The sequence below is a fragment of the Prionailurus viverrinus genome, chromosome C1 (genome assembly GCF_022837055.1).
Source record: "Prionailurus viverrinus isolate Anna chromosome C1, UM_Priviv_1.0, whole genome shotgun sequence".
In the NCBI taxonomy this organism is placed as follows: Eukaryota; Metazoa; Chordata; class Mammalia; order Carnivora; family Felidae; genus Prionailurus; species Prionailurus viverrinus.
In genome coordinates, this window is record NC_062568.1 from 110,909,519 (window position 1) to 110,935,026 (window position 25,508).

Genomic DNA, 25,508 nt, shown 5'->3' on the forward strand with positions numbered 1-25,508 from the left:
TATGATCTATTTTTAAAAATGTTCCATGTGGGGGCGCCTGGGTGGCGCAGTTGGTTAAGCGTCCGACTTCAGCCAGGTCACGATCTCGCGGTCCGGGAGTTCGAGCCCCGCGTCAGGCTCTGGGCTGATGGCTCAGAGCCTGGAGCCTGCTTCCGATTCTGTGTCTCCCTCTCTCTCTGCCCCTCCCCCGTTCGTGCTCTGTCTCTCTCTGTCCCAAAAATAAATAAACGTTGAAAAAAAAAATTAAAAAAAAAAAGTTCCATGTGTACTTGAGAAAAATGTGTATTGTGCTGCTGTTCGATGAAATTTTCTATAGATGTCTATTAGGCCAATTTGATGTAATATTTGGTCCAAGTCTATCATTTCCTTGTTGCTTTTCTGTCTGGATAACCTGTGCATTGCTGAAAGTGATATATTAAAATCCCCTACTATTATTGCATTGTTGTCGATTTCTTCTTTCATATCTATTAATATTTGCTTAATATATTTAGGTGCTCTGATGTTGGGTGCATATACTGTTATATCTTCTTGATAGATTGAGCCCTTTATCATTATACAATGTCCTTGCTTATCTCTTATTACCATTTTGGTTTAAAGTCTACTTCGTCTGATGTAAGTAACAACTACCCACATTGTCTTTGGTTCCCACTTGCATGGAGTATCTTTCCATCCCCTCACTTTGAGTCTATGTGTGTTTTTAAGGTTCAAGTTGGTCTTTTGTAGGCAAAAAACACCTGTACCCTGTTTTTTATTTGTCTCTTCCATCCAGCCACTCTGTGCCTTTTGCTTGGTGAATTCAATCCACTTACATTTAGAGTAACTAACTTATGTTAAGTACTTACTAATGCCATGTTACTAACTGCTTTCTAGTTGCTAGGTATTTCCATTGTTTCTTTTCCCCTGTTTCTGCCTACCTTTGTAAACTGGTTATTTTCTGTGGTGGTATGCTACTTCCCCTTTCTTTGTCTCTTGTGGATCCGTTCTATGCTTTTGCAATGTTGTTACCATAAAACATCTTACAGATAAAACAATCCATCTTAAGCTGACAGTAACTTGTGCTCAATCACCTATTGAGGCTCTCCCTTCTACTCCTTCTTGTTCTATTACTGATGTCGCAATTTACCTCTTTTTATGTGGTATATCTGTTAACAATTTATAGCAGCTATACTTATTTTTACTACTCTTTTCCTTTAACCTTTATACTAGAATTGAGTGGTTAAAGCACCATCCTAATATAGATTAGTGATCTAACTCTATTTTTCACCTCTTCTAGTATATTGTGCACTTCCATATGTTTTCATGTTACAGATCACTATCTTTTCATTTCTGCTTGAAGAACTCCTTTCAGCATCTTGCAAGGCAAGGCTGGTGGTGGTAAACTCCCCTTAGCTTTTGTCTGGGCTATCTTATCTGCAAGATAATGTGGCCAAATACAATTTCCTTGGTTGGCAGTCTTTATCTTTCCACACTGAACATGTCAGTCCACTCTCTCCTGGCCTGTAGTTTCTGCTGAGAAATCTGCTGACAGCCTAATGAGGGTCCTTTGTAGGCTATATACCTTCTTTCTCCCCCAGCTTCTTTTAGATCCTTTATCATGGATTTTTCAGTTTCATTATAATGTGTCTTGGGGAAGGTCTTTCTGCATTGAGATAATGGGGTGATCTATTAGCTTAGTGGACTTCTATGTCCAAGTCTTTCCCCAGGTTTGGAAAGTTCTCAGGTTTGACTGACTGATTTTATTTGAGAGAGAGAGCAAGTGGGGGAGAGGGGCAGAAGGAGCGAGAAAATCTTAAGCAGGCTCCATGCCCAGCACAGAGCCCGATGCAGGGCTCAATCCCACAACCCCAGGATCATGACCTGAGCCAAAATCAAGAGTCGGACACTCAACCAGTGGAGCCACCCAGGTGCCTGAGGTATCATTTTTAAAAAATAAACTCTCTATGGAAACCAATTTGACAATAAACTTCATATATTGAAAAAAATAAAATAAAAATAAATAAATAAACAAACAAACAAACAAACTCTCTGCCCCCTTCTCCCTGTCTTCTCTTTCTGGAAGCCCACTTACCCTGATATTTGCCTTCCTCTGATAGTTGTCTTTTTGATCCAATCCCATAGCTCATGTACTTTTTTCACTTTTTTTTTTTTTTTTAACCTCTTCTGTGTTATTTCTAAATTGCTATCCTCTAAGTCACTTATTCTTTCTTCTATCTGGTCAGCCCTCCACAGCTGCTCTCTATTGTTATTCTATACCTCATTCATCAAATTCTTCAGCTCCAGAATTTGTCTGGTTCTCTTTTACATTCTCAATCTCTTTGTAACAGAATTCATTTTGTTCGTATGTTTTGCTCCTGACTTTAATGAATTGCCTTTGAGTTTTCTTGTAACTGAGTTTATTCATAACTGCTATTCTAAATTCTGTTAGTTAGATTGCAATATTCTGTGCCTTTGAGCTCACTTGCTGGAGAACTGTCATTTTCTTGCTGTGATGCTGTATTTCCCAGACTTTTTACATCCCCCAGAGTTATGCATTGCTGCTTTTGCATTTGAAGTAGCAGATACATCCTTAATTCTGTGTTCGCTGCTTTCAGCAGATAGTTTTATGTTCTGTGGTATTGTTACTATCTGAGATATTCCTTGTGTTTGTGAGGTATACCTGCCACTCTTCTTGCTCTCTCTTGGGGCCAAATTTTTAAGCCCTTGTGTTACCTTTGGTTGTTACAGTTCACCAGGCTGGCTATTGGAAACAGCATTCTAGAAAAGCAATAGCTAGAGTTTATGGTTTTTCCTTGCCCAACGACCAGAGCCTGCTCTGAGTGCGCTCCCGATCTACCAGAGCTCACTCTAACAGACACACTCGGGAGCTTGCACAAAAAGCTAGCAGCAGAATGAGAGGAAGTGGAGTTTAGCACTCAGTGTCTTGGGGAAGCTGCAGACCCAGCAGGGAGAACCTTGGGTGTGGTACTCCAAGATTTGTGGGTGAACTTCCTCCTGAGCCAATCCCTCTGACACTGTTTGAAGTTCTGATCTGCTTCCTCCCAGTCACAGAGCTCCCACCTTAGTACTCTGGGTGCTGGTGGAGAGAAATGGGTTTCTCCAGCGGTGTTCCATTTGGCTGGGACAGCCAGGAGCATTCTCCCCGCTCTCCGTTCCCCCCACAGGACAGGTCACCTTCACCAGATAAATCAGCCCACTCAGGGTTTCCTTGAGGGAGAAGCAGCAGCAGAAGTATTTCTCTTACCACCTCCACTGTGATCAACGCATGTTTTTTTCTCTTTTCTTCCCTTCTCCAATGGTGTGCTGGAGTCTTCCTGCAGGAAGGCTGGATTCCTGCAAGTTCTGTCTCATGCGTGAGTACCTGCCCGGGTCAGCACTCATCTGATTTTTGCCTGACAGTGGCAAAAGGCATCTAGGCAGTTGTGCTGGCTCCACAGCCTGTATGGAGGTTTGTCTGTCTCTTACTGTTGGTGGTGGTGGGCAAGATTCCGCTCGGGTCCTTCGAAGGAAGGTGCTAGGTCCCAAAAGACCCAACACATGCTTTTGTTTGTGTATGGATGTCTAATTCACTGATTAAAAGGCGGTGGGGGGGGGAATAAAAAGGAGGAATGTTTTATACCGTCAATGTTGCTGACGTCATCCCCTTCACTTCTAAATGATCTCCCAAGTCAATGTCCCTTACGTATTACCTACAAAGTACTCCTGCAGGCATCGGAAACTGAATACAAACCCAGAGGCATCTGGGGATGGAAAGGGGAGAGCATTATGAACTTGAAATTCCTTCAGAAGGCTTATGTTTGTTTTAAACCATTCCAACACTGCACTCTACTATATCTATCTGTACATTTTCCTACCTCATCCAAATCAAAGCAAACTAATGCTCTAAAAAAATGCGCTAAAATAATTCTATGGCTTTATACACTTCACGCACACCCGAATCTTTTAAGTTGTTCTAAAATACTGGCTGTGTTATGCCATTCTTCTCTACAAAACTCCCAAATGACTAACCATTACCCACTGGATAAGGTCCAGCTTAGAATGGCATCTTCCTGGACAAGCCACGTCCAGTCTCCCTGCTGTGGTCCAGATCGCTCTCTTTAAAATCAAACTCTCCTCTATTCCTCAGCCTCAACCCGCTACTCTTGCCTGCCTGGCCTACACACCATGCTCTAAAAACATTCACTGTGTAACTGTCTGGGTCATTCAACACCCCGTACTGGGAATGACAGGAATTGTGGAAATACCACACAGCATGAGACACAGGGATCCTTTTCCATTTCCCTCCACCCACTAAAATGCAACCCATTTTTCCAGGCCCAAGAGAACTTTCACTACCTCTACACAGCCCTGCCCGATAATTCTAGCTCACACTTTCCTTTACCCTGCTCTACCCTGTTTTAGTCCATCTTCAGAAAAGAATGCACACTCTCAACCCTGTTTCCTTACTGACCACTTACACTTTAACTCTGTGTAACCAAGGTTCAGCCTTCAGACTCTCCTCAAAGTAGGCCAAGGTCTGCGACTACGCTTGGGGCAAATCCGATGGCCTTTCCCCAGTTTTCACCCTCACTTCAGCGCCTGACCATGCAGACCACTTCTTGACACCCTCTCCTCCCTTACACTTCAAAATATTCCATTCTCACGGTTCTCTTAGTTGACACTTCCTTCTGTCTCCCCTTGTTGCTACAGTTCCTAAGTGGAGGTGTTTTCCACGTTCTGTTCCCTGTCCTCTCATCTTCCCGTCCTGCCTTCCTCACAGTTTCAAACAAGAATCCAAACAGGCAGTCCTCAATCTTCATTTCTATCTCTGCCCTCTCCTGAATTCTCTGCTTTTCCAACTGCCCAATCACTATCTAGAGCTCAGTTATTTTAACCTATCAAACCCTCTGCCAGTGATCTGTTTGAGTAGAGTGTTCCCTCTAAGTCCTTATATCCCTTTCCATCCTAGAGAACCAGGCAGAAGAATTAGGAAAAGCCAATCTCTGAGGAATCTGAAGGTAAGGTAAGGTCGCTTGGCCACTCAAGTCCCCAGGAAATAATTACAATAATAAATTTACTCCTCATACTACTTTGTGATTTCTGCACATAAAAGAAGATGCCCTTTCTCCTTCTCCATGCCAAGGGAGAATACTGACACTCCCAAGTTCCTCTGGCCACCAGCAGCTTTCCTTCTGTCTCTAGGGAATGTTGGATCTCAGCCTATGCTAACTTCCTAATACAGCCTCCTCCTCTTCAACAGCCAACCCGAGCTCCTGTTAGCATTTTAATGGTGTGTCTGATTTCTCTCCCACAGATCTCTGACATTTTGGGGCATGTTCCCTAATGAACATGGGGTGAGTTGGCCACAGTGGAGGTAAGCAATGAAATGTTCTTTGTGCCAATACTATAACATGCACACAGGGACTGATGTATCAGAATACTTCCACACCCACTATTCTCATTGCATTTCCATGAGGCTGGTGGAATAAGTAGTATTCAAAATTATAAATGAGAAAACAGGCACAGGGAGAGTAGGGACCGCCTCAAAGTCCCATAACTGCTTGCATGATAAAAAAAAAAAACTAGCTAATGAGACTCCAACCAGCTCTTCCAACTCCTTAACCAGTGCTTCATAACCCATGTGATACCTGTCCTAAGTGTCCTCTCCACTCTCATTCCATCCCTTCCCCTTCTCTCTGTTTTGCTTCTTACCTTTCATTTTCCCAGCCAGCTCGTATATTTTTCTTGGCTCGGCGGATCGGGTTTCCAAAGCCGTGAATAAACCACCTCTGCCCCAGCGGCCAGAGTCATCTATCAGAAGAAAAAATTTTCATTTATAGAAGGCAGAGTCCAATCCACAATTTAAAAACAAAGGTACACCCACTAGATTTGTAAAAGAATGATTTTTCAAAGGGAAGAGACAACTACCTAGTCTCCCAGGAATATCAGAGGTGGGACTTCTCAAATATATTAGGTTTTATGGAAGATCCCTGGCCATCCTAATAGGAAAGATGGAGAGGAGACGTAACATAACAAACAGCTGAAGCACTGGGGACACAACAGCATACAACTCCCATTTTACAGGTAAGGAAGGAGAAAGGTTAAATGACTTCTTTGAGTTACAGCTACCATAGCTGGTTACTATTTTCCATTTACAGTCATTCAATCATTGTTAGCACGTATTACATGTTAGACACTGTTCCAGGCACTAGGGTTACAGCAGTGGACAAGACCAAAAAAAAAAAAAAAAAAAAAAAAAAAAATCACTGCTCCCATGAATTTTATTTTCTAGTGCAATGAGATAATCATATAAACAAATACGTAATATGTGGTGGTGACACATGTAATAAAGTAAAATAAGGTAGGAAAAAGGAGTAGAGAACAATAGAGACCTGGAAGTGGGATCTGTTTTATATGAGGCATTCAGGAGACCTCTGAGATGCAGACGTTTGACCAATGCTTGCTGTGGCTACCTGTGGAAAGAGGGTTCCTTCCAGGCAGAGGAGTAAAATGTGCCAAGGTCATGGGGGTGGGGGCAGGGGACACGCTTAGAGTTGTCCTGTATATGTTGCCTCCTTCTACCCTCTTAAAAACCTTGTGCAAAGAACAGGAAAGATATTATCCAATTACACAGATAAGGAACCTGAGGCCCAGGGAGATTAGGCTATGCAACCAGGTAAATAAGAGCACCACCAAGAGTCAAATTTAAGTCTCTGGATTTGAAAATCTGACCTTTCTTAACCACACGACTGCACCATGCCCATCAATCACTCCTAGGTCAGGCTTCTGCCTCCTCCTCCCCAGTTCTTAGCACCACAAAGACTAAAGCACCCATCCTGGGCCCGTACTACATTTACCTACCGACGCAGTGAACGATGACCGCGTCCTCCGCCCCAGCCTGCGGGTGGGTGACATCACCGCTAACATACTTGATGGCCGTTGACTCTGGATCCTCATAATCCAGCTGGGCAGAGCTCTCCTCATCTTCCCTGCCCTCTAGGTCCTCCGGTTCACTGTCCTCAGAAGGCAGGCAGAAGGACTGGTAATTGCTGGACTCCCACCAGGCCATCCTTCAACAGGCAGAGAGAAAAGGAAATTAACCTGGCCTCTCACAATTTCCCTTAGAGCGCAATTCATCCTGCTATTCACAAACAGTAAGTGCCCAGTGGAAATGCAATTAGACACTCACCGTGATGGCAGTTTTCTGCCTATTTGTAAGTCAACAAGAAGTCTTACTGATTACCTCGCTGCCTCCTGACTATGCTTCAGTAACGAGCAGCCACCGCATGTCCCTGTTTTTAAGAATAAGGTACCGTTCAAGGGAACTACTCTTTGTCAGGCAGCTACAATAAAATCTTTTCTTGCTTCAACTAAATGAATCTTCTCTGCCTTCGGCACTCAGGACTTTTCACAAAAGCACACTAACTGTTAGGGTTAACATTTGATGTTTAAAAAAAATATTCTATTACTCATAGAAACTACCAGTTCTATAGAAGTTTTCTGCAAGCTTAAAGTATTCAACTGTGGACTCTATACAACAGTGATTCCTTTATCAAATGTGACCCTCAGCTTTATTAGAATACAGTCAAATAATATACATGTACTTTTTTTCATGTTCTGCTTCTTCCTTTTTCCTCTTCTTCTCTTCCACTAGTCTCTTTCTCTTGGCTGCTGCCTCTTGTCTCTTCTTCCTTCTGTCCTCCACTTCCTCTGGGCTCAGAATCCGCTTCCTTTTGGCAGACCCCTCTGTAAGGCCTGGGAGGAGAACCTGTAGGACGAACAAGATCCATAACCAGGAAGGTTGGGGGCTGCCTATTCCTTCTTGAGTTTCATTCATCCCTAACACTCATTCTGTGTGAAAGCAACACGCTTACTAATATTTCATAAAGCTGCGTCTCTGTGGCCCTTGTGTAGTGGGAGGTCGTGGCAAGACACTTCAATTTACTGTTCATATTACACATCTCACTTGGCCTGGTGACCAGGATATTGTGATCTAAACTCAACCAAAGCACTGGCATAGCTAGTACAACAGTACATCATTTTGATTAATTTCAACAGGAATAAGGTGCTTCAGAAAAGTTACTTTTTTTTATACAAAGCATATCCTGCAGGAGGCCATTTTAGGTTTAACCACTGTTAAAGGAAATCCTCCTACATATGTATTATAGAATTCTTTCTTAAACAGAGTCTTTCAACAGTATGATTATCTTAATGATGGGTAGCATTTAATGAGCACGTACAAAGTGTCAAATACCATGGACATAACATGTATCATTCTTGACTGCCACCCTCTCTTAGTGACAGAGTCAAATTATCAGGAGTAGAGTGTGGTATTTTGGTGTGATACAGTGTATCCCTTCTGGGGTGGCTTAGATGCACAGGGCTGCTTTTGCCTGCATTAAATGGTAAAACACACTGTTCCTGTTGATGTTATTTATGCCAACTTTTTTTTTTAATGTTTATTTTTGAGGGGGGGAAGGAGCAGCAAGAGCGGGGGATATAGGATCTAAAACAGGCTCTGTGCTGCCAGCAGAGAACCCGATGTGGGGCTCAACCTCATGAACCACGAAGATCATGACCTGAGCTGAAATCAGACACTTAGGGGACCCTAATTATACTTACATTTCAACAAATATTTATATACTTATTTCTCAATAAACCACTCCCAGCATCATTTTTGGTTCTCTTAGAAATTGGAAGAATTTATTCTTTTACATAAATTAACAGTTCTTACACTGCCTTTATTTCGGAGTAATCGGCCCTCTTGAGTAGTTTTCTCCAAAAGGGTTTTCTGAAGGTTCACCAGTTGCTCAAAAGATTTTCTGTCTTCTTTACTAGGTTCCTTGGAATAATCTTTACCTTCAAATAAGTACATATGGTTTTCTAAGAACATAAAACACAAAACAGAAATGTTAGAGACTAAAGAAAAATGGATTAATTCCATTCAAAGCAATAAGTAAGGCAAACAAGAGAACAACCTGTGTTCTAAATGGGCTAAGACTAGCTTGTGATTTTGGATCCCACGGACACTGACGGGTGGGGATCTCATACATTTACTCTTTAAAGGAGAGGATATGGCTGTTGCCCTTCTGGTTCATCTCTGGCTGGTCTGCAAGTCTCTGCTGGATACCTCCACCCTGTTGAGTCTTGGATCCCCTGTCACTCATTCCACACTATTCTTCAGCATAGATCTCACTAAGATCACTTAATAAAAGGTAACTGAAAACATGCTTTTTTTATTGGACACCTATTTAATACTCAACTTGTTCCTTTAATATTACAGAAAAGGAGGAGAAAAGTGGCAAATTATGAGAAAATGGAGAATCACAAAAATAATCCCTTAGATTTACAATATTCTTTTCATATCACATAAAGTATCTTTATGAAGCCTCCCCACGATCTTGGTATAACTAACCCTGCTGAAGAAAGGGAAAAATGAGGCTCAGACAGGGATCATGGGACTCCAGTTCTCACTGTTAATAAATGAAGGCAGGATTTTGACTCAAGAGCCAACATGCTCTTTTCTGTGCATTACTGTGTCTGCGGAAGGATGGAGTGAACAAGTCAGCAAATACTGGTTACAGTAATAACAATAATGACAACAGTGTAATCTTGAATAGCATTTTGTACTGTCAGAGCACTTTCACATCTATTATCACATTTGATTCTTCAACTATTTAAAAGAGTAAAGCAGACACTAACAGCACCATTTTACAGATGAGGACACAAAGGCTGAAAGAGGTTGGGTGATATGCCAAGATCATGAATCAGTGATAAAGAGAGGTCATGACCAGCCAAGACCAGCAAACCACAGAGAGATGAGATAATGATTCTAAAGTGAAACGTATTTAATAGCACACATTACCAAAGAATGTATTTTCACAGCATTATGAAATCAGCTAGAAGTATGTTTTCTCTAGAGAGTATGAAAGCAAAACATTTTCATTCTCAAGAGATCAACTGCTTCACACTTGTACCCAAATCCAACCAGCTGTAATTCTAATTGGCATTTGCTAATTAAATCAGCAGGGTGCTTTCAATGAGGTGCTCTATCAACAAGTGGGAAAAAAATAAAGAGCTGAGAAGTGTCAAATATGATCAACATATGTAGCTTCATATTGCATGCAATTCTCAACCTATAAATATGTTTTTTAAAAAAAACCCTAGCATTCCAGATAAAGCAACCCTATTTTTTATTTATTTTTGATGGAGCTGCTTTAACTACTGGTCTTTCATATTCATTTACATTATTTTTAATCGTGCTCCCTGTCTTCACTCTTCAGCCAAGAGGGGGTTGGAGACCACAGGCCTAGGCCCTCATCTGTGTCCTGTCAGTGGCACATCTACCACAGAAACTGTACTCACTGATCAAAGAGAAGATTCCAAATTTTAATACAAGTGGAAAATCTTTTCTGGCAGCTGGACTGACTAAAGAATAGAATTCTTCCTGGAAAACAACAAAATTTTATTTTGTCCTAGTAACATGAGGAAAGTAATCTCAAATTAATCTAGAATGAGCACAGAAATGGGTGCAAGCTTCACTAACGTAATCCAAACAGAACTTCAAAATCAGGTCACATGCATCCATTTTGCCTCCCACCTAAAACCACTAAATAGCACTGAAGGGATTTTGAAAAGCCAGGAGACAACAGTGAATGAAAAGTTCAATAATTCTTGGAAAACGGAAAGTGGCTGAAGCAATCAGATAGGATTAAGAAAAAAACCGTGAAAGCCAAACACAGGTGCCTAGTCAAGGGGTGATTATGAGTGAGACTAGAGACCCTGTCAATCCTCCGAAGGTTAGGATGTATAAGGACAGAGTGCTGGACAGTACAGGATCTGAGAAAGTTCTGTGTACCAAGTAACAGGAGCACCGTTAACCTTTGACTCCCGTGGTCTCTTCAATTTGAGCAAACAGGTTTATTCCAACCCAAGAAAGATACTAAAGGATTCATCTGGAAAAACTAAGTTGCCCAATGAAAAGACTTCAAATACAGAAGCCAGGTCACCAACCAGTAATGCTGGAATAAGGATCGAGATACACCTGCTCGGCTTGGGGCTGCCTGTCAGCTTCGGCCCTTCACCGGCACATGTTTTTCAGACAGCCAGAGGACACCAGCTATTTCAGGAAAACTCAAGACAAAAACAAGAGGTTCCAAAACAAATTCTGAAAACAGCAATGGCAGCAATGAGAGGAAAAAAAGAAAAAGAATACTTTTCAAAAGCTATGATAAATATCTCAAGAGAGGACATTACATCTGTGAAATGAGAACAAGATACAGGTAAAACAGAACAAGAAAGAGTATCTGAAGAATAAAAATGGGATACTAGTATTAAGAAACTTAAAAGACAAAATGAGAAAAGTCAAAAAGCTGTATCCCGTAGAATGAAGCTAGTTGCCTAAATCCCAATCTCTCCGTATACCCTATAAAACCACCACTAATCCATGGCTTCTATAAAACTAGGGAGTCTGAGAATATTACAAACTTCAATCTGCAGATAAGTAGAGAAATGAACATTCAAACGCCAATGGAGCCAGTTCCCGAGCCCACACCAGACTTGAGAGTGACGCAGAAGACAGGCAGTGTCAGACACAGCCCCCTGAACACAGTGCCACAACCTAAATAGAAAAACAGTAAGAACACGTCTCAGACTCAGGTCAGAGCACTGGCTACCAAGAAACTGAAAGGAAGGGACTAGAAAGTACATGCAGTCAGCAATCTGGGAAGGCACTGCTTCTAGGGGAGAGAGAGAGAGAGACGTCCCCTGGCAGTTCTATGGCAAAGACAGGAAGCAAGTGATGAAAAGTGGGGATCCTACAGAAACAAGAGAATCACAAAACCAGAAGTCCCTACCAAAGTCCCTGCCAATCTCGCTCCCTACCAAAAAGGGAGGCATCATCTAGTAAAGAAACTACAGCTCTCTTGAATTAAGGTATTCTTGAATTAAGTCTAGAGTAAGACCCTCAAACCTCACCCCCGTCCACACTGAATTCTTGCTGCCACTGGTACAAGACAATAAAATGACTGTAAGACAGCGGGGAATATCTTTACAAAGCTCCTATGTGAAAAAACGCTTCAAGTCAGAATTTCAAATACTCAGAACCGAAATGGACAAAAAAGACAAATGTTGACCAAATTCAGGAAAGACAAAAATTATCTCATGATTTACATGTACTGTTTCAGTAAAAAAATAGCAGTACCTACACCTTAAAGTATGGTGAAGATTAAACGAAAAAACAGGTATTAAGCACAGGACACGGTACACACTTCTGATTGAGCACAGAATAAATGCTCAACCAGTATTAACGAGCATGTAAAAACCAAATCATTCTACTATTCAGAAGAGGACTCACTATGAGAGGGCAACCATAATAAGGACAGTGGGATTTACTAATAAAAGAGAAGATGCTTGCAACGAAGGCAGGAAAAAGTACAAATTAAAATCCTTGAGATACTACCACGAGCATTAATATCATTGAGTGGGCTCAAAGTTCAGCTACAAGGGAACAGGCAATTGCTAGTCAGTCTAGGAAGAGTTCTTAGACCAAGGAAGACTTCAACAGTGTGCCCACAATGAGAATAGGGCTGGGTAGGAAAAGATGCCCCAGGGAGCACTCTCCAGGACTTCCTATCGGGACCTATCTCACTCACGTCTAAATCAGGCAGCTGTGCCATTTGCTCTACTTTCACCCCCCACTTACTGCCTTCCTCCTGCTCCTGGATTCCTTCTTCTGCCGTAGGCAAGGTGTCAGAAATCCACTGGCCGTTTTTTGTTTCTCCCAGGATCGTCTCCAGGTCTATCTCATCCACGGTACTCCCCTCAGATGACAGCAGTTTATCCAAACCAAATTTGAGTATCTCACTCAACTTGAATGGAGAAAATGAAAAGGTCCAGTTGGTTCTCATGAAAACAGGCATTGGGACGTCAGTGTTTTGCTAAATGGCTTGCTGACACAGGGCAGGCTCCTTCCCTGCTGGCCGGCTGTTCTACTCTCCCCACGACGATGATACCAACAGGGCCGTTTAGTGGTTGGATGATGGCCAAGCAGAGAGGTGATAAATACTGATCAGTGACGATGACTCTGACAACTCTTGAGGACAAAAAAAAAATTAGCCTCTTTTTTTCTCAAGAACAGTAATATCCTGCGTTATCTATGGCACTTCTCAGGAGTCTTTCTCACAGGCCACAGGCACTTCCAGCAGCCACGCGAGAAGTCAGAGGCCCAGTGAGCTTCTCTCCCACTGGCAAACTTGGAAGAAGGCTACGCTGGGTACCTTCCCTCCACCATCAACTGACTTCTCTCCTCTGGCAATCTGGTTTCCTACCACAGCGCTCCATGCGACTCACCTTCACGAAGACCAGTAACAACTGATGGCTAGACCTGAAGGCCATTTCTCAATTCTAATCTTCCTCAATACTCCTCTGACAACTGCATTATCCTGCCTCTCTTCCCTTATCTCAAAGGTACCTATTGAGCCTACCCATTCCCTAGGGTCACAAGAACCATCCAAACAGTTCAGATCACTTCCCTGGCTTTAAATTCCTACTTCCAACTTTGCACCTCCTTAAGCACTAACTCTGAGATTCCAAATCAACGTAGATTCACATCTTCACTTCTAGTTCGTATCTTATCCTTTTAGAATGGGTCAGTTATCTCTAGATGGCCTAGTAAATACTAGGCCAAATACTGGTAGGAATGTAAACTGTTCCCAACACTGGCTGTTTGACAGGGCTCTGTTGGGATTCTTGCTCAGCTCCAGGAAACCAGAAGGTTACATTCTGGTTCTAATGTCTGATTTCTCTCTTCCTCATTCGGACTCTACTAGTTATCTCTTTGATTGCCAAAAACGAAGGTAACAACCCAGTGACCTGGTCTCAGATGAAAGCACTTTCTTCGTTGTTTGTTTTAAAATACAAAGAACCAGGGGCGCCTGGGTGGCGCAGTCGGTTAAGCGTCCGACTTCAGCCAGGTCACGATCTCGCGGTCCGTGAGTTCGAGCCCCGCGTCAGGCTCTGGGCTGATGGCTCAGAGCCTGGAGCCTGTTTCCGATCTGTGTCTCCCTCTCTCTCTGCCCCTCCCCCATTCATGCTCTGTCTCTCTCTGTCCCAAAAATAAATAAACATTGAAAAAAAAAATTTTTTTTTAAAAAATAAAATACAAAGAACCCAGTAATAAAAGATGCGGTTGTGGTTTATTAAATCTAAAATGTATAGAGTTCTGAAGTCCTGAAAGAGGGAAAGCACTTTCATTATTCTACAGTGAGACAGATGCAGTGAACATTTACTGAATGCTTACTTTGTGCTAAGTACTATCGGAAGTGCGTCTCTCCAACTGTTTCAGTGAATATGATCCCTTTGGGCAAAATGGAAGAATCTAGGATATATCATGAGTTCTAATTTTAACCCAGGGGCTGCTGTAGAGTAACTCGAAGCCCCATTCCAGAAGAGAAAAATCTGTAAGTCAGCATTTGTTTCCTATCCAATATTCCCTTCCTCAAGCAATTAACTCTCATCTTTCATCCATTTTCTCCTATGGAACAATTCTGAATTCCTGATCTCATTTACCATCCTCTGACTATGAAGATCACTCACTGATCAAAAGCTCTGGGGTTAAGACAAGGTATGAGATTAACCATCATTTATTATGCCGAGTTCTCTATTTTATCTAATTTTTTTTTTAACACTCCTCTGAGGTAACTTGCAATATTCTCATTTTTTGAAAATGCAAATTGAAGTAGATCTGAGAGGTCAAGCTATCTGCTCAAAGCCACACAGCCAGTAAGTGTCAAGGCTTGGATGTGAATCCAAGTCAGGGGATCTAAAACCCATCCCTGTCACTCCATATTCTGCTACCTTTATTCATCACAATCATTTTTAGCTCCTTGCTTGCATGCAGTAGACAGTATGGCAGGTACGTGTGGAACAGACCTGGGAACAAATGTGTAGCTGGGGACAATGGGTTTTAAAGCTAGTTCTTTGCATCTGCTTTCTCACCCACAAGAAAATACTGACAACAGGACACATTCTTAAAGGAAGAATAAGATCTTATACCTGGAGGTCAGCATCGGCTGCAGGTTTCCGGGCCCCCAAAGTAAAATGGCCTCCCTCTATGACTGTGCTGGTGAGCTGGAGTTTGGAGGCCGCTTTCCTACAGACTATTTCCTCCACAGTGTCTCGGCTGATCAGCCGAATAACTTTAACAGACCTGTACGGGGTCAAAGGAGACAAATGTGCCGTGAGGGTCCGCACAGATGAACACAGCATGCAAGGTCAATACACCTAAAGGGAAACAAACCCCAAATGCCATGCTCAGGGTACAGCTAAAGGGAGACTGTACTGTGGACATGAGCATCTGTTAGAGAGATCTGGCCTCCCAGAGGTACTCACTGAAGATTTCCAAGAGAGTCAAGGGATGAGGAGGGGCCATAACTGAGGTTCCTGATGGGAACAGTGAAGGAAAACCTCAGGCAGATCTCCATGATCTTTGTAGCCTAACTCTACAACGCCAGAACTTCATTTTTAAACTGAATCAGACCTTAACTCAGGTAAAAAAGAGTTAAATAACTTCTAAAGGTTCCTTCTCGTCTTTAGAAGTTCATGGTTTCTATTTCATGGCTTGACTGTGGTTTTTAACAAATCACGTGTGCAAGAAGAATGTGTGCTGGCCAGCAGTCTTCAACGAGTCAGCAGCAAAGCTGGGCTAAAACCCAGTGCTCTCTCACCCTCCAGTCTGGGATGTCACCGGGCCCACCAGGTCGTTCACCTCCCTCCCCAACCGAGAACCGCTGAGGCGCCAGGGATGTGGAAAAACACTGATGCTGAAATCTCTCACTTGTTCTGGCCGATCCGGTGAGCTCTGGCAGCTGCCTGTAAGTCGTTCTGCGGATTGAAATCACTGTCAACAAAAATAACAGTATCTGCAGCTGTTAAGTTCATGCCCACTCCACCTGAAAACAATGCAAAAGGAATGTGATCAGCAGCAAGCTGGCTACGGGCTAGACCATAAAGGTGCAAGGCTACGGGGACGAATGGTAAATTAAGATCAGACAAAACAATGGGCCTCACCTTTCAAACTAACACCCATCCCTAACTCCAGGACCTTGCAGTGGTTAACACTGCTGCCTATTGCCTGACTTGGGAAAACTTAACTATTGAAAGTAACAGAATGAGGGGAGCAGGGACAAACAGTAAAAGTGCATACTGAAGTTAGTCCCAGGAAGCCAATTTACATCTCTTCCATTTAAAAATCTTGGTCTGTTTAGAATAGTCTGTGAAAGAGGACACACACTCTTTCAAAAGAAAACAGTTTTAAATATGCAAGGGGTCTTCTGCTGTGGACACTGCTAAGAGAGGAGTTAATATCCACTGCAGGTTATAGCTAAGGTAGCAAGATCCCTGATGCAAGCTAATGAGAGCAGGGGATGACATTTATTCATTACACTCCTCAGCAGAGCAGGAAACTACCTCTCTCTGACTGGAGAAAACTTTAGAAAGTCTTTTCTGTATTTGTTTCCACATTAATCAAAGAGTGGGTAACAAAACCAGTCACAGGATAAGAACACTCCATGGGACAACTTTCTGATCTTTCTTCAGCATTGTAGGAAAAGGGATGAGGAGGCTTCTTGGATGATGAGAATTAATTAAGAGAACCATGAAAGCAAATTACAGCTTTGTCTTTGATTAATGTGGAAACAAGTACAAGAGGGACTCCCTCTTGCCAGGGTCGTTACAGCTCATTGCGGAGACAAGCAAGCCTGAAAGGGCTTGTTCCAACAGCTTGAATTAAGGACTAACTTTTGAGATGGGCTACCGACTGTAAGCTGGCTCTCAAGACAAGTCAGGCAGGAACATTCTAATTAAAGCCTTCATATAAAATTAAAGCTGGAATAAAGACATAATAAAGACTGATTACTGAGAGATGCTAAATTAGACCTTATAATAATGCCAGCTACGTTTGTGCTGTGCTTACTACGTGCCAAGCAATGGTCTAAGCGCTTTATGTATACTGACTCCTTCAATCCTCACAACACCCCTATGAGTAGTTTACTATTATTACCCTCATTTTATAGACAGAAGAGCAGAGAAGTCCAGGGACTCAGCAGAGATCACACAGCCAGGAAGTGAGAGAGGCAGGAGTCAGTCCCACACAGTCTGGCTCCAGAGCCTTCGCTTTCACCCACTACGCCAGAGAATCTCCCTGGCACTTATTTCATCACAGCGTGAGCCATACAAGTTTTCTTCTTCTTGGGTTAACATCTGAGTTCAGCGCTTCCTCATTAAATTAAGGGGTGATGTTTTACCAATAAGCTACTCTGCATTCTTGTTTGGAACATCTCACGAGCTACCACTGCCACCCGGTGGCAATATGATTCAATCACAGAACTATTTGAAAGTTGGAGGGAAACCTGTTAAATAAATAACCCTGCTAATTTACAGCTAAAAAGTGATAGCAAATGTGATCATCATTGTTTGGAAAAGGCTCATGTCCAGGATTGCTTCCGTTCTTAAAAGATTACTCTGTTTTGACTGATTCTAGTACTCCAAGGAGCTTACTCTTTCTTCCTAATTTTAGACCTTCAAACGTGATGCCACTCTCGCAATATGAAGATGACAAAATCATTAAAGCAGAAGGAGAGCTGTTTTCCCAACACTGAAGATGCATTTGCCCTGATCCTTCCAGTTTCTCCTAAGACCACCCCAGAGACAACTGAGGACATGAATAAATGGCTGATGCAGGGTGCAGTCTATGACACTGGAAGCAAGTGAAGCCAAACAAATCAGATTATGTCTTTGTAGTACAGAGATGAGATACACACAGGTGAGAAAATCTCCTTATGGTCAGGGATTCTATTTAACACGTCTTGTATGCACCCTCACCGTACTAGACACTTAAATACTTTTTAAGATAGAACTGTCTCTTTAGAAAGATGTTGATCTCTCTTTAATAGAGGACACACATCCCCCTAATGTTCTTGCATCCATTCCATTAAGATTCAGGTCTACAAAAACTAAGATAATGAAACTAAGATTCTAGAAGTTCAACACTAAGGTCTGCTTGCTCCATGACATAATAATAATTTCATCTCCATGAACAGATTTCAAACAACTGAAGAGTGTATAAAAGCACTACAAATGTCATATAAAAATATTTATGACTTAAGTCACATTAAAAAGAATTCCAAAGAGGTGGCAATTTCATTAGGATCACAACTTTTTAAAAAGCTAGATTTGATTAAGCTTTGACAGCACTATTCCAGACTACATAAGGAGGAGGGATAACTAGCAGACAGGTTGTTATCTCACTTCCCAAATTCATAGCTGGCAAGGAGAGCGGTCTCTAATGAATGTGAATTACAGACATCTTACAGGACAACCCAGCTCAGTGGTCAAAGCAGGTTAAAGTTACTTTCCAACAACCCCTGGTTTCAGCCTTACTTGGCAGCTTAGAAAACTTGGACAGGAAAAGAACTCCATGCTAGGAGCCCAGTACTCTGATACACTTACAACAAATCCCTCAATTCCCCTGTTTTACGCTCCTCCTTAATGACCTCACCTCTCAGAGAATTAAGGAAAAACATGCTAATGGCCAGGATGTAAAAGTACTATATCTCCCCTCATTTGTCTGCTTTTGTCAATGGTTATGTGGCCTACCTGCCCTGGTACTCAGGAGAAAAATAAAAATAGGCTGCTGTCCAAAGTTCTTAATGGCGAGGTGTCTCTCTTCTCCTCTCACAGAACCATCCACGCGCTCATAGCTGTACCCTTCACAGAGAAAAAGAATACAGAAATATAAACCCTTTTCACATACTCTTTGGGGAATAAAACATTGTCAGCTCAGAAGCAAATGCTAATTTTATCCCTTTCTGTATACAGGTATACCTCTACTTCAAGCAAATCCCATGGGAAAAATCTAAATTTAGGGGACATTTCATTGTTTTACAAAATAATTCAACATAGGGGTGCCTGGATGGCTCAGTCGGTTAAGCATCTGACTTTGGCTCAGGTCATGATCTCACAGTCGGTGAGTTCGAGCCCCGCGGTGAGTTCGAGCCCCGCGGTGGGCTCTGTGCTGCCAGCTCAGAGCCTGGAGCCTGCTTCGGATTCTGTGTCTTGCTCTTTCTCTGCCCCTCTCCTGCTCATGCTCTGTCTCTCTCTCAAAAATAAATAATAAAACATTTAAAAACAAAAGAACTCAACATAACATAGCTCTCTGGATTTTTGAAATACATGCGGTTGACGTATCTGACAGTCGTGGAGTTAACAGTCAATTCTGACTATCCCAACCAACCCTGAAGCACACTGTGAACCATGCTGCATGGCAGTTTCCAATTGTGCCTCGACAGAGTTCTTAACTTATGCAAGCAGTAAGACAAGCACTTGGGAGTTGGTCAGTGAGCCTGCCCAATGGCCCAGCAGCTTCCCTTCAATGAAGCTACAGATTCTCCACCCATCACCACAGAACCCTGTCAAGAAGGGGAATCCTACTCTCAAGCGCTGTTTGTGAATCTAGAGATTCCTCAACATGCCTATGGCATTTCCTGACAAGTGTCCAATGGACCAGGTATACTACAGTACTTGGAGGGCATCAAGTGGCTCTGAGAGACCTACTCTGAATTCATGTTTTAAATTTGTACGGTCTGAAGCTGATACTCCTTCACCACTGATCTCATGAACAATCAATGTTACAGCCTTTTCCCATCATCCCACATACATTTCTTTCAAAGTTTATTTATCCTGCTGGAGTGAGCACGAGCATGCAAGTGGGGGAGGGGCAGAGAGAGAGGAAGAGAGAGAATCCCAAGCAGGCTCTATCAGTGCAGAGTCCGACACAGGGCTTGAATGCACAAACTGTGAGATAATGATCTAAGTCAAGATCAAGAGCCAGACACTTAACTAAGTCATCCAGAAGCCCTCCACAATAATTTTATTATATATTAAACAGGATACCCAGGTAATAACTTACATTCCCTATTGTTTATACAGAAAAAAAATTCCTTTCGCTTGGCTGATATGTGGGATCTCTATAATTTCATCTTCTCTACTGCTCCTGAACAAATGCTCAAATGTTGAGTTGAATGTTACAAGACAATGAAAGTTCTTTTTTAGCAAGCATTTTCAAATCACTCAACATTTCTGCAACTCACATTTCTTCCAGTACCCATAATTTTAAATCACATCGCCAGTGGGAATGTGTGTGTTTATTTCTGCTCATGTGTCTCTACCCAGCTGTCAATCCTTGTGTGACACACCTCTCTCCTTACTTTCAATCTTCCTTTGGTTCAGGCTAATGTTCTTTCACTACTTTCCTCTGTAATATCCCCACACCCCAGATTACTCTTCATGGACCTGATGGACTGCTAAAAAGGCTTAAGCAACGTAATGGCCAAGGGATGTCACCTCTGTAGTCCATGTAGTCTTGGAGAATATCCAACATCTGGGTCATTTGGGAGAAAAGTAAAACTCGATGGCCCCTGGCAATAAAGAGAAAAGGAAAGGCTGCCAACTCTAGGTATTTAAGGTGAGTTTCCCTCAGGTGAAACCTACCAAAGAATACAATTACCAAAGGGGAAATATAAATATCATAATCATTTACAGAGACTTCCTCAGACATGCTAAATGTTCCACATAAATAGCTCCACATGTAGTCATTCATATCCTGCAGAGCACAAGTTCTCAAACTGGAGTGGGGACATTCCCAGGAGCAAATGTCAATGCACTAGAGGCTATAGAAAGTCCTAGTACAACCAAGAAACCTCTTTCTAGAATGTCAATTTACTAATGGAGAGAAAAATACACTTTCTTTTTAACAGAAAAATAAAGAAAGATATAAGAAGAATAAAATGCAAAATTCAAATGCACAAAAGCCCAAGTCAGAAACCCCAAAGAACTTGGGGTCAGCCACCCATAGCCATTCTCTACTTGGGGAGTATAAAATCACTAGCCTCTCATCTCCAGCTATATTAGTTGAAAAGTCGGCAAAGTATCACTTTAGAGAAGCAAGGGGCAGGTGGCATCTCATATCCCCTACAATACATTAAAAAAACTTATTTACATGCAGGGAGAAGAGAGGAAAGGAAAAGGAAAAATGAATTAAGTCAAGAATGAAGATGAGCCTACAGTCCTATGTTATCAGGTATTATTTAAGTTTTCATAAAGAAATACGGCACTATCAAAACAAGAGTCTCATTAGGAAAACTAATTTAATCTGAGCTTGCGATGCACATAAAGGAACAATTATGAAGAACCCTTTCAAGACTCTAGCCCCAAATACTTGGAAAGGACATTGAACTTGAAGCCAAGGGCCTCAATTCTAATCCCATCTCTGTCATTTGCTGGCTGTGTGACTTTAGACAAGTCATGACCACTCTGGGCCTGTTTTATCACCTGTGAAATGAAAAGGTTGGACAGAAGATGTTTATGGGTCCTCCTCTACCTCAAACACACTTATAGTAGATATATCACAGCCAATAAAATACAATAAGACATGCAATTATTTGATTCGCACATTCCTAATGTTGGGTGATTTCGCCAAATCTGAGATTTTGAGGTTAGTTCAGGCCCACTTGGGGCAGTTGTCCGATAGGGACAAGTTAGAAACCCTTGGGAAGCTGGGCTTTTTCTAGACTCCTCTGTCCTACTGGGGACCAGAAGGATTAGGTAGAGGCTGGCCACCAGCCTACTGAACACTTAGCTGAACATTTTAAGGCTCCAGAAGTGACTTAGTCTTCTGCTACCCAATTCATGTCTCTGGGAAAGAATCCCCCAAGTTCGCCCTGAACCAAATGCCACAGGTTAACCAAAGTGAAGATTTACTAAGCCTTCATTAGGTGCCAATTAATGCAAGGTACCAGCGAGTAATTAAAAAAGAAATGCTTGATGTTATCTCTTTGTGGAACTAAACAATATAGCTGGAGTGATAAGATTAATACCAATTAACCAGACAACAGATTAAGGCAGTGCATTGCCAAGTGCTAGATTAGGATCCTAGGTGCTATAGGAATTCAGGAAAAGGAAGGATGATTATGGAGGGGATGGGGTGGGATGGGGATGGCTGTGGGTATAGTTGGCGAGAAGATGGAACCAGAATCGGGGTCTTAAAAAAAAGGAAAACTGGAATTAGTCTCAAGAAATCAATGAGTTGTTCATTATTCTGGTTTTAAAAATCACCAGCTCAGAGCAGAAAAATGTGAACCAACCACCTACCTGGAATACAGGAATGCCAGGAGCTTATCCAGTAGATGAAGTTTCCCACTGGCCTCGATCAGGTGGTCTCCAATTTCAAAAGGCTCTGGTTCCACACCTGAAAAATGTGTCCCCAGTCAGGGCAGACTCCTTGAGTAGAGAAGCCAAAGGCAAGGCTACAGCAAGAGGCCAAGCTCCTTCTGATAATGGGCCCAAGTCTCATCTCTCTTTGAGGTATTTTATAATTATGTGTTTGCATGATAATCTCAGTGCTGCTTAACATCAGTCACAGAGCCAATACCCCCAATATGACAAAAAATGTCCATTCAAGGAACAAGCCCACTCTGTAGGAAACGGAGGCACAGGGACATGCTAAAGTCCAGAGAATTGAAAATTTGAGACTCTCGCTTGAGAAAACAAATCAAGAAATACAGCTTAGATGTATAAACTAGTAATTCTCAAGCTGGGGGATGGCAGTCAGAATAACCTAGAGGGTTTCTTTCAAAATCTACAAGTTCCCAATGCCCCCCTGCCTTAAAAAAAGATTCTGAAATGCACCTAATTAAGACTCTGCAATTCATAGTACTACCTGGCAAACACTCCCTTAAAAGAACTGCAGCAAACCCTCCACATTGGTCCTACCCATTCTAGTGCTCCCACGGCCGCAAAAGTCCTGGAAGCGTCCCAAAGGCTACCTGTCAGAATGACTCAAAAAAGCCCTAGTCTGAATGAAAATGAAAATACTACATATTGAGATGTGCGGTGTGTAGCTAAAACAGCATTTAGAGGGAAATTTGCAGACATCTCTTAAGGTACAGGGAAAGCAGCAAAGGAGGCTGAGAAGGAGTGGATACAGGCAAATGGAGAAGTAATAGAAAGCATTCCAAAAGCCAAAGGAAGAAAGTGTTTCAAGAAAGAAGTGATCAACTGTGTCAAAGGTTTTAAGAGGTTAATTAAAATGCGAATGGACAACCATTGAAGAGATCACTGGTAAACTTGCAAAGTTCAATGGTGATGATGAAAGGCTGGCCATGGAGTGGGTTTAAGACAACGGGACATCTAAACACGAAGACATGATCCTTAAATCCAGATGAGACAACCCATAAAACAACTGGCCTTGATTCTTCAAAACTGAAATTTCACGAAAGACAAAAAAAGGCAAAAAAAAAAAAAAAAAAAAAAAAGCAAAGGAGACAGCCAAATATAATTCAGGATCTGTGGCTGGATTTGAATTTGAAAAGAAAAATCAAAGCCACGGGGAAGACATTAAGGGGACAAATGAAGAAAGTTGAATATGAACAGTATACTAAATTACACCAACATAGAAAAATTAGAAAGAAAATGGGGAGAACACTAGACAGTAAATATGGGCAATTCTTTCAAGAATTTTGCTATGATGTTGGCCACAGAAATATTCATGAAAAGCAATGTGAGAAAAAAGGGCACTGTCTCACCATCAAACAAATACGGGTGATCCACACACTTCCGAAGCTGGGACAAGACATTCTGAAGTTTAACTTTCTTTGCTGTCTCATTTTCAAATGCAGCTGTAAACAGATACACAGGGAGAAACGGACTTTTGAACAAAAACAAAAAAACTCAAAAACTCTACGTTTCCATAAATAACCTTATTTATTTCAGTATATATCTCTCAAACCTATAATAACCTCCTAAATTTCACTGAATTGCATTAAGAATTAGCAGCATATTGGGGCACCTGAGTGGCTCAGTCAGTTGAATATCCAACTCTTGATTTCAGCTCGTGTCATGATCCCAGGGTCATGGGATCGAGCCTACATTGGGCTCTACACTGACCATGGGGCATGCTTAAGATTTTCTCTCCCTCCCCCTCTGTCCCTCTCCCCAATGCGTGCATGCTCTCTCTAAAAAAAATGCAAAGCGGCAGACTCCGTTTCCACTCCCAACTCCTCCCAGTGAATCTTATTCAACAAAAAAGGTGTGCAATATGTTAAATATGTGACAGGGTGGAAAGATGAAAGGTGTGACTGGCATACCTAGAACGTTTGCTTAACTAACTGCTACACAGTATGAACAATTGGGTGGGGGAAGAAAAGGAAATTTCACCAGTGCAACAACCAGTAAAGTCTGCGTTATAGTAAAGATACCCCGCACAGTTTCACTGCAGCTGACTGAACGATATTCAGAATACAAAATCCCATCCCATATTGCTATACGAAGCATGCATGATAATAAAATATTCCCCTCCATGAAAATCACATCCTGAGTTTCTAAGCAGTCAAGTGCCCTCTGATTACCTAGGTCTTTCATCAGAATGGCCTTGTAGTATTTTTTTTGCAATGCTGACAGGCCATGGTATATCACCACCTCTGTCTTCTTGGGAAGCTCTGTAGCTACCTCGGCTTTCACTCGCCTCAGCAGAAATGGCTGCAAGAGCTTGTGTAGTTCATTTGCTGTGTAAGGAAAGAAACCAACAACACAAGAAGTGTAGGACAAAATTTTCATACCAATTCCACATGCTAGACCAGTCTTGTCATTTTTCATAATACAGGTGAGCCTTGAACAACGTGGGTTTGAACTACGCAGGTTGACTTAAGTGTAGATTTTTTTTTCCCCCCAACAAATACACTAGGGTACTGTAAATGTATTTTCTCTTCCTTAGGATTTTCTTAACATTTCTTTCCTCTGGCTCACTTGATTGTACGAATACAACATACAACACATGTAATGCACAAAATATGTCTTAACTATTTACATTATCGGTAAGGCATCCAGTCAACGGCAGGCTATTGGCAGTTAAATTTGGGAAGTCAAAAAGTTATAGCAGATTTTCAACCATGGGAGGGCAGTCAGCACCCTACCCCCGTACTGAAGGATCAACTGTGTTTCTTTCTTCACCGGGTTCTTTTTCCCATTTCCTTCTAAAACTATTCCTGGCTCTCAACTCAAGAACTAGGAACACTCAAAGAACTGGATTTTTATTAATAATCTCATTTGCATGGAGTTGTACTGTTTCCAGGATACTTCTGCACTTAATTTGATTGACTAGCATAAGGGTTTAGAAGTAAGTGTAGGACAAGGACTATTGTCCCCATTTTCATAGCTACGTTAAGCAAGGCTCTGCGAAATTAAGCACACTTATCCAAAGTCACACAGCTGGATGTTAATGTTGCATTCAAACTTAGTTCTTTTCACTTCAACGCCCCTGCTCCTTCCCCAGGGGTCATGAACTTCAAAAACTAGCCTGAGCTGGCATTCTGCTCCATGTCGGGTTGCCAGGTACAGCAAACAAGATACAAGAATGCAGTGAAATATAAACTCCACATAAACAACAGACACTTTTTTAATAGGAGTATGTCCCATGTAAT

At 41.9% G+C, this 25,508-nt stretch overlaps 1 protein-coding gene across 5 annotated transcripts in view; it reads right to left on the reverse strand.

The window, feature by feature from the left end:
- Positions 1-25,508, reverse strand: part of CHD1L (chromodomain helicase DNA binding protein 1 like) — a 178,439-nt gene that overhangs the window by 8,884 nt on the left and 144,047 nt on the right. For 4 of the 5 annotated variants that reach the window (XM_047868954.1, XM_047868950.1, XM_047868951.1 and 1 more), the window contains 12 exons: positions 24,438-24,593; positions 23,616-23,708; positions 22,183-22,279; positions 20,377-20,450; positions 18,631-18,741; positions 15,812-15,926; positions 15,031-15,184; positions 12,680-12,845; positions 8,711-8,859; positions 7,581-7,744; positions 6,838-7,046; positions 5,689-5,787 (listed from right to left, as the gene is read on the reverse strand). In XM_047868954.1, the coding sequence (XP_047724910.1) occupies positions 5,689-5,787; positions 6,838-7,046; positions 7,581-7,744; positions 8,711-8,859; positions 12,680-12,845; positions 15,031-15,184; positions 15,812-15,926; positions 18,631-18,741; positions 20,377-20,450; positions 22,183-22,279; positions 23,616-23,708; positions 24,438-24,593 (1,587 nt within the window). Of the gene's footprint in view, positions 1-3,241; positions 3,567-5,688; positions 5,788-6,837; positions 7,047-7,580; positions 7,745-8,710; positions 8,860-12,679; positions 12,846-15,030; positions 15,185-15,811; positions 15,927-18,630; positions 18,742-20,376; positions 20,451-22,182; positions 22,280-23,615; positions 23,709-24,437; positions 24,594-25,508 lie in introns of all 5 variants that reach the window. The other variant, XR_007154431.1, reaches the window with a different exon arrangement.